The sequence below is a fragment of the Styela clava genome, chromosome 11 (genome assembly GCF_964204865.1).
Source record: "Styela clava chromosome 11, kaStyClav1.hap1.2, whole genome shotgun sequence".
NCBI classification, from domain to species: domain Eukaryota; kingdom Metazoa; phylum Chordata; class Ascidiacea; order Stolidobranchia; family Styelidae; genus Styela; species Styela clava.
The window spans coordinates 17,394,524-17,405,808 of NC_135260.1; the positions used below are offsets into that span (position 1 = coordinate 17,394,524).

Sequence of the window (11,285 nt, forward strand, 5' to 3'; positions counted from 1 at the left end):
ACAACTAACATGTTATGACGCCATAATATGGATTTCGAGGTCATTTATTGACATTGTTCTCATAAAATGAAGTTACGATTAATACTGTTCGGTTAATTTATGCTTAGCATACTTTGTTTTTTAAGGTTGAAGTGGGTTTTTCAAGGTTATACAAACTCATTTATTCGATCGCATTTCAATTTTTGCAACGTGGTTTCATCGCAGCAGGGTCGTTCACGTAATGGCTACTCGGTTGCGTCTTACTGCGCCAACCACTGAACTACAGCTTGATAAGGTGTGCATGAGCCTTTATCGATATTTGTGGCGTTTTGAAAGGTTTATTGCAAATAAGAAGCGCTTGGCAAGTTTTTACATCCATTTTTCTTCAACCTATTTAATACAAAAAAATCAAATAGTACAGTCATTTTGAACAAAACAGGCAAAAAAAACTTGATTTAAAACAATTATTTTAAAACAATTTTTTGAACAAACCCCTAGCAAAGAGCATATTACCACCATTGACAATAACATGAACCCTAAGCCGTGTCAATTTGGACCCGGATTAAATTTTAAAGTTTGAGCCGCTTCTGTTTCAAATCACATGTCGAATCCGTATAATAATTTATTTCATGAACAACACTGAAATGATTTTATGTGAAATAGAGATTGTTGGATTTTACAAATATGAGGGATTTGGTCCACTTTCAGAGCATTCGCAGATAATTTTCGTCATGAAATATATATACAGTATATATATATATGTACCCGTGCGAACGGTATGCTGAAAGGTATGTACAAACAGAGTAAATGAATTTATACCTAACAGGAGAGTCACGCTTAAATATATGGATACCAAGGTCAAATGGCCAAAATGGTTACTGCAATGTCGGCGAAATTCTAGCCATATGAAGAAATTTACCGAAAGTCATATGAAGATGTGTCGAAGTATTCCGCGAATTGTCAGAACATGTACCATGTTGATTTTCAACTAATATTTGTGGCTCATTATAATCATAGACGATATGAGTGGAACGAGCGGACTTCGAGGGCCCCTGATTTTCACTAGCTCCACGGCGACTGTAGCCTTTATATTTACAGTATATTATATATAATTATAATTAATTCGACATTCAGAAAACCTGCATCATAGTAAAACTACAATTAAAAAATAACATTAAGATATATATATATATCTTACTGGGAAATTTGCATAGGATTGAAGAGATAGTTTGCTGTTAATTTAGCCACATATATCGTGGATATAATGAAATTCTATAAACTGAATGAAAAGGGAAGCCTTTGCACTGTTTCCATAATAACGTGAATTCACTTCTCGAAAACTTAAGGAAAATATTTAAAAGTACACTAAATTTAGTCAAATTTATCAAAACAGGAACCAGATAAAAAAGTTATTGTCTAATGAAATTTTAGAAACATATTTTGGAACATATCTGTACAAAGTATGTTTATGTCGAGTAATACTATAAACTAAAATATGCTGAAGTTTTCGTAGTTTTCATAAAACTATTATATGTCATAGGCCTTCATCAAGTACGATACTGGCACTAAACCAATGTCACCATCAGCGGATTCTGCTGTCCACCATCCATAGTCTTCATATTCCTGTAGAATGCAAAATCAAACTGGTTGTTAAGAAATAAACATGAATGCGGTTATAGCAGTTGCTGAATTTGATTTGTGCGACACTGTGTCTTGAAACTCAGAAGTCGACTGATTTTCAGTATGAGACAAAAACATAGTGAATTCAAAATATATCAGGGATGTAGGCCTACGTGGTATAACGATGACCTACGAAAGTTTTTGTCAATTCTTGTAGCTCGCAACACAGAAGAAATAAGACAATAAAAAAAACTTGTTCACGAATTCATTGTTCGACCATACCCGTGATATAATATGAACGATTTCTTCTCTCTTAAATTTTAATTCATTGTTTTCTTCTGCATCGCAATCCCACATTCCTTGATACATGTTCTCGTAATCCTCTGTTGAAAAAAATAATGCCTGTGCGATTAATCTATCTTGGAGATGGAATGTCTCTTAGCCACCATTACTTTCTTCTTGTGCTTGAATTATATTTGTACCATACCTTGATCTTCGCCAAAGGGATCAAGCGAATCAACGGAAAATTCGTCATCCGAAATAGGCGGTGGTAACGATGAAACAGATCCACCGGTATTATCAAACAAGCCGACTGGAGGTGGCGGTAAGTCTCTCTATTACGGAAAAATAAAAAAAATAATGCATTGGATACGAAATTTATAACGAAATTAATAACGAAAAAGTAGAAATAAGATATACCCTATTAAAAGATACTGGTTCTCCAGGAAGTGGCATCGCAGGGCGTTTATGATGCATGAACGTGCCGCTTGCAGAACCGGTTTCGTCCTTCGGTGGAAGAGTAGGAAAACCAGCAGGCTGAAAATTATTGGAAAATTTGCAACATAGAGATTAAATAATTAATTAATCGGTTATATAATATACAGTAAATCGCTGTAGAAAACTCACTGGTTTCGGAGATGCTGGGACAGGCGGTAAATCAGCTTTTGTGCTGACACGACGTTTGTTGGTAGGTGATGGCGATGGAGGCGGCAATCGCTGTTGCTTATCTAAAAATTCGAATATGTTTCATTGAGCAATAAAAGATTCCAAATCTCAACTACAGTGTAAAAGGCAGGCATGTCCATGGGACATATTTTTGTCCCATCCCATCCCATGGGATTCCCATTGGAATAAAATCCAATAAAAAAAAGGGTAAATTTGGGTTTAGCGTCTACTAAACAGGACTACATGTACGAATAGACATACAAAACAACAAAATTTAAGGACTTTGTTAACTTTATATTCATAACTATTATAAATGTGTCCATCAGCCCCTTCACGAAGTATATTGTTAATGCTGAATATATTTGGTTCCTTATAACTAACAAGAGAGATATGCTCAAATATATGGAATAGAAGTCCATAACGAAATGTTTCACCATCATTTCCCCGAAAATCATACCGTTTTTGTGTCCCACGTGTCTCATGGGATATACTATACAAATGTGTGTTATCCCATCCCATGGGACGTTTCTCATGGACAAGCCTGGTAATAGAACGTCGCAATTGGATATTTTAAAATGGATGGCCACTTGCATATTTTAAGCCTCGGCGGGCATTTTGCATTTTCAGTGTTCTAATTTCAGATGCGCCCATTTTCTCGGAAACACAAGCAGCCAGCCAAACACACGCAGCAACTGTGTTGGCGGAATTGGTGTATACAGTTGAGTCGCCCTCAGTCGTCTATATGAATGAAGAGGCGGTTTCACATTTATTACTAAAAAGGTGGGTGGTGAGTATTATTCAGCCGATTACAAGGTAATTCAGGATGTCAATTTCTTCAGTAGTCGACTGAAAACTTTGATTTCAAAACTAAAACAGTTCCTACTACTTTGGTTAGATAGGCAATACAGTTATGTTACAACGATCAACTGGCAGAAATAAGTTTTTGAACAATACCAGGCGTCTATTGGGAATGTCTCGATCACTAATTTCAAATTCTTTTGTCAAACATAAGGGCACTCGTATAAGTTTACATGACAAATATTTTAAAACTGCCGCATTTTATTTCGTTTTTTTTTAAACTTTTAGCCTCTCAAATGGTGGCTATTACACTAGAAATCACTACATCTTTGACTCCATAACAAATTAATGTCGTATGAAGACAAAATATATAGCAACACAGCGGACAGGTTCTGCAAGAACAATATAAAATTCAAATTTTTATAGAAAGTCAATTAAACTATGTCAATCAAACTCATACCCCCTTCATATTCTTCGTAAAAATCACCGCCTTCCTCAATTATTGGTGGTGCTGGAAGACCCATTCCTGTGTCGTCGTATGTCTTGCCGCCAGGAAGTCTGCCTACATCATCATAGCTTTCTCCCCCGCCCATTCTACCGACGTCGTCATAGCTTTGGCCGCCCGTTCTGCCAGTGTCATCGTAGTGACCATCTCCAGTTTCTTCATAAATATCTCCTGCATCTTGAGCGGCAGTATCGTCGTATGTATTTTCTTCTTCAGCAGTTTCAGCTGCTTTTGAAGGAGATTTAGAAGACTTCTTGGGCCATTCTATTTCATTGAAAATACGTTAAAAAGGCATTAAAAAGTGTCAAATATATCAAGTACACGAACTAGTGCATACAAGAGATGAACCTACTTCGAACTTTTCAAGTTATTTATGAACGAAAAACTTAAATTAAACGCTAAATCGTTGACTGATATTTTTTCAATATAGTAAATCCGAACTAGTGCACGCCATAGATAAGAAATCAAATGGAAGCGTGACCACTGATAAACGGGAGCAATACAAACTGCAAGTCGCGATTTATTGATACTTCAATCTTACTTGGGAACGATATTCCCTTCTTTTTATTTTTCAATGACTCATTGTTTTCCGCTGAACCGATCATAGCTGTACCCACGTCATCGTATGTCTCGCCGGCAGACCCAGACAAACTGTTCGAAACTAAAGACAAATATAATCCCAAATAAATATCAATACTAGTTCATAGTGCGTATATATTCTAAGCAAGAATTCAAGATAATGTCGATCAATATAAGCTGATATTTGAAGAAAAAAATTGTTTTTCGCAGACGTTTATGCGCACAAATAAGTTTGAGCGTATTTGTTTTGAGTGAGTTCTTAGAAACACATTGGAGAACTTGAAAATAGCTTCAAGTGTAATTAGTTGTGACAGACCTATTTTACCGTTTCAATATCTCAGCATAGGTGAAAACATCAGTACAAACCAGACCATTCATTCATTAATAGTATATTCTTGCTTTAAAGGAGGAAACTGTTTTAACTATGAGATTGCGTTTGGAACCAAAACCCAATCAAGCTGCCAATGGAATGGAATTAACAAGTATGAGGTCGGATCATCTGTGAGTACATCAGTACAAACCAGACCATTCATTCATTAATAGTATATATATTCTTGCTTTAAAGGAGGAAACTGTTTTAACTATGAGATTGCGTTTGGAACCAAAACCCAATCAAGCTGCCAATGGAATGGAATTAACAAGTATGAGGTCGGATCATCTGTGAGTATTTTTATGCGTGATTGAGACGAAATAATTTACGAAAAATAAATGACCTGATCCACGTTTTGTTTTATCTTTCAAAATTGCTTGCCACTTCATCATGTTTTCTTTGTCGGATGCGCAAAACTGTAAAATGAATACTCTTTGATTGATATTGCTCATGAACGATTAGAATAACATACCGTAAAACCTCAATTTCATCGCCATAGCGCTCTATTTTTCAACTCTTCCTCTATAGTGGTGTTCTATTAGAGGTGACGTTCAATTAGAGGCTGGCGCTCTATTTTTTGACTAGCTGGTCAGAATTGAAATGAAATTTATTAACGAAAGGAAAAAACATTAAACACATTTATATATATATATATACAGATAATTTGCAAAATATACCAATACAGGGTGATTACTGGTAAGTAATCACAAATTCACTGGTAAAAATCAAGTGACGCGTCGCTGTTGAAGAGGTGCTCGTCATTTTCAATACTTTTCGCATTAATATCAAGTTGCTGAATAAGTTCACGTTTACCGGTGGCGTTCATTTAGAGGGGGGCGCTCTATTTTTCAACTCTTCCCTTATAGTGGTTTCTTTTAGAGGTGGCGCTCAAATAGAGGTTTCACGGGTAATCATTATTGGCGTGTCATATAGATGACGTGAACAGCCCGTACAACACAAAAAAATACTTATTTGGCCCGCGGGTGTAGTGTGCCCATGTCTAGACTCCAGTTGTAATAATATTGACAACTTTACACAATCATAAAGGAAACCATGTCTATAATACGCTCTTGGTTTAAATAGATTGGACGAAGAAACTTTGAATAATACAAGAGAGCTATGCTCAAATATATGGACACGTAGAGTCACATAATTTCGATGACGTCATAGCGGGAAAGAAAGGAAAATTTTTATCTTCAACCACTGAATATTTCAAAGCAATTGGTCCAGTATTCGAAGAAAAAAGCAATTTCTTCAAAACGTGTTGACGGAGACAAATAATAACAATAACAACAAAATTTTGAAACGACTGTTATGTCCACTACGTGTCCAATAAAATCATTGACGTGCAGATAATAACAATTAGAACAGCAGAGTTTTGTAGCAAGATGTTCGACATTGCTCACGATTGTTCGCTTCGTGGACTATTCTTATATAAATATGAAAATTTCAAAAATGTACACAAATTTTAGAAATATCCGCATGCCATACCTCATATGATTTCTCATCATTCTTCAATTCAAAACAACGTTCTTTTCTTTTTCCTTCCTTTGTGATATCATCACGGATTTGAAATACGTATCCAGTTACATCAAAGGCATCTTTTTGCTGTTTATCTGTTAATTAATAATTATTATCATCAAAACCAATATATGCTAGCAAACCAAAATGGAATTTAACGAATATCATTATTCCACTAGGACATTTGAATATACTGACGTTAATCGGTGACTACAATTTACATCATTACTTCCCTTACTGTCGTACATACATACTTCTGTAGTCGGACTGAACTAAAGATGAAAATTGTGTTTCATAGCCAAGTTGAGCGCCGATTGATGTACAACAACATACAATTCAACTTTGAATTAAAACATTAAAATATATTGAATTCATCTCATTCGATAAACCTTAACTTTATTTCTTCTCACCTGTTGCACTTTCATACAGATAAAATATATTCCCTTTCAAAACACACCATCTTTTTTGCCATGCGCTCTTCAAAATGTTTTTCAATGCACCGTCTTTCTTGAGCTCCAGTAATTCAGAAACTTTTGGATTACTTATTTTTTCGCAGGCAATAGGTTCTGAAAATATATATTAATTTCCTAATTAATGTAATAAAATTTCAATTCCAACGTTGAACTGACCATATGTTAGATAATTAATGGAATTTCAAATCATGCTTACCTATCTGCCTTTGCTGTCCTACATCGTCATACGTTTCTCCTGTGAATAATTAAGAATACATTTTTGTCATCCTATTTCAATCTTGGTGTGTATATATCATGATCATAACAATCGAATAGCAAGCAATATATATTAGATTCAAGTTTGATTTAGAAAAAACATCTACAAAGAACAATCACCTGGACCTAGTTATCAACTAAAAAGCAAAAATTATGTTGCCTCGGATACTAGATAAAAACGTTATGGCCTTGATATACTGCTCTATCTCAATTGAAAGTTGATTGTTCTCGAATCTACTGGTATTCCTAGTATTTATATGCTAAAACATTTTGTCACCACCTGCCGCATCGTCGTAAATGCCATCATCTCCTTCACTAGGCGCTCCACCTTTTCCTATTAAACGAGAAAGCAGTGCTCAAATATAAGGACACGAAGGCAAAAACGAAGTAGTGACAAATAAAAGTAACAGCCTTCTAGCGACAGCAATCTTCAACCACTGAGAATTTCAAAGCAATTGGTCCAGTAGTTTCACAATAACAATAACCACAAAAAGAAAGGAATGCCAAGAAGAATACGAACAACAATTTAACAAAGGATGCATAGGTTCACTCCGTGTTCGATAAACTTTATACTTGTCCATACTCAAATGTTTCATATTATATTTTCTCGTGAATCAAAACATAGCATTTTTTAATTCACCTATTTTTCCAACTGTTTCTTGGCAATGCCAATATTCGAAATTTTCTCACCATTACTTCCAAAATCTCAAAACGAAAAAGTCTTTAGACGTAAAGATGAGAAATACCTAAACTGATTATTCCGAATCAACTTATAAGTGTGGTCGTAAATCTGTTCCAATGCTTAACCGAGAACGTCCAAATTAACCGAATACAACATTTGAACAGAAGCATAATACTGCATATATATTGATAAGACTGAACAATATATTGGAAGAAGTAGTAAGAAACAAGTAACCAATATTACGCTTTATATTTCTTACCCGGCACGTTTCCCAAATCGTCATAACTTGCTTGTACATCGTCATATACGTCATCGACAACTGCTTTACTTCCAACATCGTCATAATTCTATAATTTTCAATTAATATTATTACTTGATTTAGAATATATTGGTGTGTATGGTCTGTTGATATTCTACGACATATGGAAAAACGTTTAAACCTGTACGTTGCGATTTGTACAGCAATTGACAAGTTTATCCAACGCCCAAGCATGTTAGAATGTTAGTTGGATATTTAATTAATTTATATTTTGAGGGGGAAATGGAGTCCCAATCGCCAAGACCATTACCAAATCTCATTAATAATTGACGTCTTAAAGAGTTCGAAAAAGAATAGTTTAATTAAGACCAAAATATTATAAGCATATACCTCTTCCTCCTCACCTCTGATATTCTTCTCGCACCTAAATAAAAAAATATTTATCTCCCTTTGAGGTATATATATATTTTTGTATTATATGTATGTGTGCATATTGTGTCTTTGGCAAATTTTGTTGGACCCGAACAGGGTGTTCAGCCGTTATTAAATTTTTTATTGAAGACGATAGTTTAAACTCTCGAACAGTCATAATTGAGGAAATTGAATCAGCTATATTATTTGACAATTCTGTTACAATTGAACTTTTTATAACAGCACCCAATAGATCGGGTAGTCATTGAACAAATTTGGCTGCACGAGTGTAACCAGATTAAACAGAAACTTTGTTGTCGGCGGAAGGTTTTAACTGACGTTTATGAAATCATCTCTGGATCTGGATTCAAAAAATCGACTTCAGCTGTCTATAATTCGTAATAAGAAAACTTTGGCTTCAACACCCTGCCTAGGCAATCCGAAATTACGACTCAGAATTTCAACCTCAGATAGCTTGGGAATTCGCCTTAACGGATCATCCCTTGGTCCAACTTCAATGCCGACTTCAGCCCTCCAGATTCAGACTTCATTTTCATTTTAAATACCTTTCCTTCATAAACTTGGCTTACCGTAAAGTTATTTGTTTTAGTTTATTAACCAATGCTTCTTTTTCTGCTTTCTGTTTCTTGTCGATTTTTGTCAGCTTTTCTAGAAACGTGATTGCCTCTAAAACGAAATAGTCAATTAGTAAATAGAAAACGGAATTCAGTCAAAGCACAGTCCCAACTTTTTATCGGCTGTCAATGCAATTTCCTAAGCATGTGGTTTATCTGTGATGTGATCCATACCTTAAGTTTTGACAACGGCGTCCCTACATAAGAAATGTAATACCAAACACCCACACAAACAACAGCGATGCAACAAAACAGAAATATGAAAATTTGATACGCTATTAAGCTTTAGTCTTTACAATCCTATTAGTTACTTAGTTTCGAGTCATGCTGTGACTCGTTCCTCCGAAGTCGTTGACATGTTTTGCCCAAAATATGAACCAACCAAACAGTGCTGAGACATACACGGTATCCATAAAGTCTAACAGTTGAGGTTGCGTAAAACTAACTACATTTTCTTGCTCTATATGCCTTTGCGCAGGTGGATCCGTATGCGTATTACGCAAGGATGGTGTAGCAAGAGTGTAAATGGCTATTCTATTTAATTCAAGAGTCTTGCTGCACACGAACACAGATATATTTCTGTAACGTTTCGTCTGACCGAGGTCAGACTTCTTCAAATGCTTGTCTGAAGAAGTCTGACCTCGGTCAAACGAAACGTTACAGAAATATATTTGTGTACGTGTGCAGCAAGATTCCATAAAGTCTCTCAGCAATTTTGGCTTTGATCATATTTTTGTTAACTGTAATAACACCGTGTATATTGTATGGGGCCGAGACTCGGGATCTATAACACTTGGCAAGACAAATATATGCAGTTGGTATTGTTGGAAATCATTTGTTAATTTCAATGAACGAAGGTTCCTTATCCATATTATTCAGAATACTGGTACATCTGATACTATTTACACTACATTTACTCACTAACCCCTCTTCAGGTTGAAATGACTTATCAGTCATATCAGACGGTAAATATTTATTTTCAAAGCAACCATGCGAGAAAGTTGACTGCGTATGACAGCAATTTATATAAATATATAGGCTATACCAAATTATGTGTTTTAATATGGTGGGATAATTTGGTCTTTTCTCATGTACTTTCGGTTCGAATTACGTTTCAAGAATTCTACGTCCAGTAATCTGCTCGCTCATTTAGTTGCATTCAAGTTTTTGGAATCTGCCTCAAATCCATCGTTGAAATAATCTTTAATAAAATTATTTATAACGTAAAGGATATTTACCGTTAAAATTCTTTATTACATCTTTGAGCAGCTCCATTATTCCAGTTCAGTGTTGTAAATATTTGACACTTATGAGTTATGAGTGTCCGTCCTCTGCGCTTAACGCCTTCGGCAGCTACTCGAATACACACAGAACTTGCTGTTTGGGAACAGACAACCTAGCCCTGTTTATTCTCATTGAAAGCAATGAAGTCACAATTTAACTACTTCCGTGTGTGACACATTGTGATGCGCCTGCTTGAGCGAAACGCCTGATATGACTAGTTGTTTGGTTGCTACTATGACCAAGACAAGAAAATACTCATTACATTTTTGGCGAGGTATCTTGACTTCATTGTGCCCAAAGAAATTCCTAGATTTACCGGTTCAATTACATTTGAACCCACGTACATTTGAACCCATGACTATTGCACCTGCATACTATTGCACCTAAGAAAAATTTTTCGTTTTACGGATATTTGAACCCATACTCACCCTAACCCGTGGGTTTTAGCACCCGCATAAAGATTGAACCCGCGTATATATGCATGGGATCAAATGTACGGTCGCCAGATTTACCTTATATCAGCAATTAATTTATTGCTACCACAGTCACAGGGGGGAAGTAACCTTGCGAGAAAAACGTTCCAAGTGTGGGTGCTCAGTTTTTTAATACTCATGTGGGCGACGAAAAGCGGGATTTAATGTCCTGTCTGAATGATTATCAACGATATAACACATTTTAGCAACGCTCGTGTAATCCTAATACTCCAAAACACATTAAGCTATGAATTTCTTCCGAAATTTAATATATATGTATATACACAACCTTGTAAACATAGTAACTGCAAAAATCTAAAATCCTAAATCCCCTCAGTGATTAGGCCTGCCGACATGGTTGCGCAAACATTTCCGGGCAATACAAAATTATAAAAATCAGGCGACGAGAAAACATCGGCGTTGGTGCAACTCTAGAACACCCTAGGACCTACCTAGGTCGTACCAGGCAACAAGTTTCGTTGCAAATCTGTACTTC

General features: G+C 35.6%; 1 protein-coding gene across 2 annotated transcripts; it reads right to left on the reverse strand.

The window, feature by feature from the left end:
* Positions 1–1,061: 1,061 nt before the first annotated feature.
* LOC120347478 (uncharacterized) lies at positions 1,062–10,657 on the reverse strand. 2 transcript variants are annotated; one of them, XM_078117690.1, is made up of 16 exons: positions 10,271–10,657; positions 8,988–9,084; positions 8,377–8,410; positions 7,987–8,074; positions 7,323–7,379; positions 6,987–7,022; positions 6,728–6,883; positions 6,288–6,412; positions 5,140–5,212; positions 4,389–4,508; positions 3,803–4,111; positions 2,506–2,606; positions 2,299–2,415; positions 2,087–2,213; positions 1,882–1,982; positions 1,062–1,602 (listed from the first exon to the last, which is right to left on the reverse strand). In XM_078117690.1, the coding sequence occupies exons 1-16, from the start codon at positions 10,305–10,307 to the stop codon at positions 1,507–1,509; spliced, it is 1,674 nt and encodes a 557-aa protein (XP_077973816.1). In that variant the 5' UTR covers positions 10,308–10,657; the 3' UTR covers positions 1,062–1,506. The 2 variants fall into 2 exon arrangements, with proteins under 2 accessions (XP_077973816.1, XP_039273410.2); XM_039417476.2 differs by having other exon boundaries at positions 6,987–7,025; positions 7,326–7,379; positions 10,271–10,654.
* Positions 10,658–11,285: the final 628 nt, after the last annotated feature.

Excerpts from the sequence above, each read along its gene's own strand:
- LOC120347478 (XM_078117690.1), bottom strand. The coding sequence starts at position 10,307 with ATGGAGCTGCTCAAAGATGTAATAAAGAATTTTAACG. Across the intron at positions 5,213-6,287 it reads ATGATGAGAAATCATATGAG|TTTTGCGCATCCGACAAAGA; the intron begins GTATGGCATGCG and ends TTCATTTTACAG. Across the intron at positions 2,416-2,505 it reads TCCCAGCATCTCCGAAACCA|CCTGCTGGTTTTCCTACTCT; the intron begins GTGAGTTTTCTA and ends AATAATTTTCAG.